Source organism: Galeopterus variegatus, unplaced genomic scaffold (genome assembly GCF_000696425.1).
Source record: "Galeopterus variegatus unplaced genomic scaffold, G_variegatus-3.0.2 Scaffold3094, whole genome shotgun sequence".
NCBI lineage: Eukaryota > Metazoa > Chordata > Mammalia > Dermoptera > Cynocephalidae > Galeopterus > Galeopterus variegatus.
In genome coordinates this window covers 225,171-226,818 of record NW_007729205.1, presented here as the reverse complement: position 1 = coordinate 226,818, position 1,648 = coordinate 225,171, and the positions used below count along the sequence as shown (strand labels likewise).

The following is a 1,648-nucleotide window of genomic DNA, read 5'->3' as shown; positions in this document are numbered from 1 at the left end:
ATATATTCTAAGTGTTTTTAGGAAATATCAGATTAGATGATTTTTAGATGTTCTAGCAATGTAGCTTAACTCATTAAAAATAAAATTTTACATTTTTTATAAATAGCAAATTTATGTTTTTTCCAGTCTTTATTTATTAAACAAATTATTTAGAGTATAACTGATAATAATGAGTAACATTATTATCTTGCATTTACTAATAAATACTCTAATTAAATCTGGTTTAATTATTATTGGAATTTATATTCTTCTTATTTTACCTTCTAAAATTTAGTGACCTGATGACCTTATACTTAATGTTTACATTTTCCCAATGATGTGAACATTTTATACGTAAAACATTATCTGTGAAATGAATGGTAACGTTTATTGGATTGAAAATGCAACAATTTTAGTTTAGCATTGGTATATCTCTTGAGGATTTTAAAAGGTATCATTAAGGTATGGCTTTTGGGAAATCAATAGTAAGCTCAAAACATGGAGAACAAACACAAATTTCAATCTGTTAATTATTAGAACACGGCAGATATTTGGTTGGATAATTTGCCTTTCAATTACAAATTCATCTACGACAGAAAGAGAAAGGAACATAAAGTGTGATTTACTATACAGTAAGTTGTTTTCAAAATAAAAGTTATAGATCAACAGTAAAGAGAGGAAATTTTCTAAAATAACTTTCAAAAAGTTAATATAATCAAAAATATATTGGCACATGTATAATACCTGTCTTAAAGTAATAAATGATACACATGTATATAAACAAATTTAACATGAATCAGGATCTCTTGTTCTTGACATCAGCACCTGCTGTCTAATGGGTCGAGACAAAATACTGTGCCTTCAAGAGTTAGTCCCATTTTGAACCCCTCCTGAAAAAGAATAAAATCATTAAAATAGGAAATGCTCATGGCAAAATAAAATAAAATAAAATCTGTAACTAAAATAGACTATGAACAGAAGTTGAAATTGTCATGCTTTGATCAACTAAAAATTATTCTATGCCAAATGTTGGCTTATGAAGTTTTTATATAGCTATACACCCCTGGTAATTTTTACTTCCATTAACATTTTTAATGTTTTAAATGCATGGGAGGTTAGCGTGCATTAGAGACAGAAGAGAATAGCAATATATGAAATTGAGTAGTTTTAAGACTTAAATGATTATTTTCCAGTAAGCTTATTATTATGTCATTCTGTCATATACATATCACGTAGTATGTGATCCTGTAGCTTAAGTCCCCATGTTGGCTTTAAAGTCATTATTAACTTAAATATTATTAAGATAGCTAAACCTCAGATTGATGAGTGGTTCAAAATAGCCTGTTAAGGGCCAGCCCGGTGGCGCAGTGGAGAGTGCGCCATTTGGGAGTGCGGCGGCGCTCCCGCTGAGGGTTCAGATCCCATATGGAGACCGGTTCCCACTCAGTGGCTGAGCGCGGTGCAGGCGCAACACCGAGGGTTGCGATCCCGTTACCGGTCAGTAAAAAAGACAAAAAGGAAAAAAAAACAAAAAACAAAAATAGCCTGTTAATTTTCACCACTTCCTCCTACTTATTACTGTCCACAGCCTGGGTGAAATACTTTTCGTAAATGCAATGCCATCCTCCCTGCGGAACACAGAACTGCAGACACTCTGCCAGGGAGAAGA

General features: G+C 32.3%; 1 protein-coding gene across 3 annotated transcripts in view; it reads right to left on the bottom strand.

Annotated features, from left to right (window-relative positions):
- Window positions 1-348: 348 nt before the first annotated feature.
- GULP1 (GULP, engulfment adaptor PTB domain containing 1) overlaps window positions 349-1,648 on the bottom strand; it is a 113,445-nt gene continuing 112,145 nt past the window's right edge. For 2 of the 3 annotated variants that reach the window (XM_008583954.1, XM_008583956.1), the window contains one exon: window positions 349-869. In XM_008583954.1, coding sequence (XP_008582176.1) covers window positions 798-869 — 72 coding nt within the window. In that variant the 3' untranslated portion in view covers window positions 349-797. The remainder of the gene's footprint in view (window positions 870-1,648) is intronic. The other variant, XM_008583955.1, reaches the window with a different exon arrangement.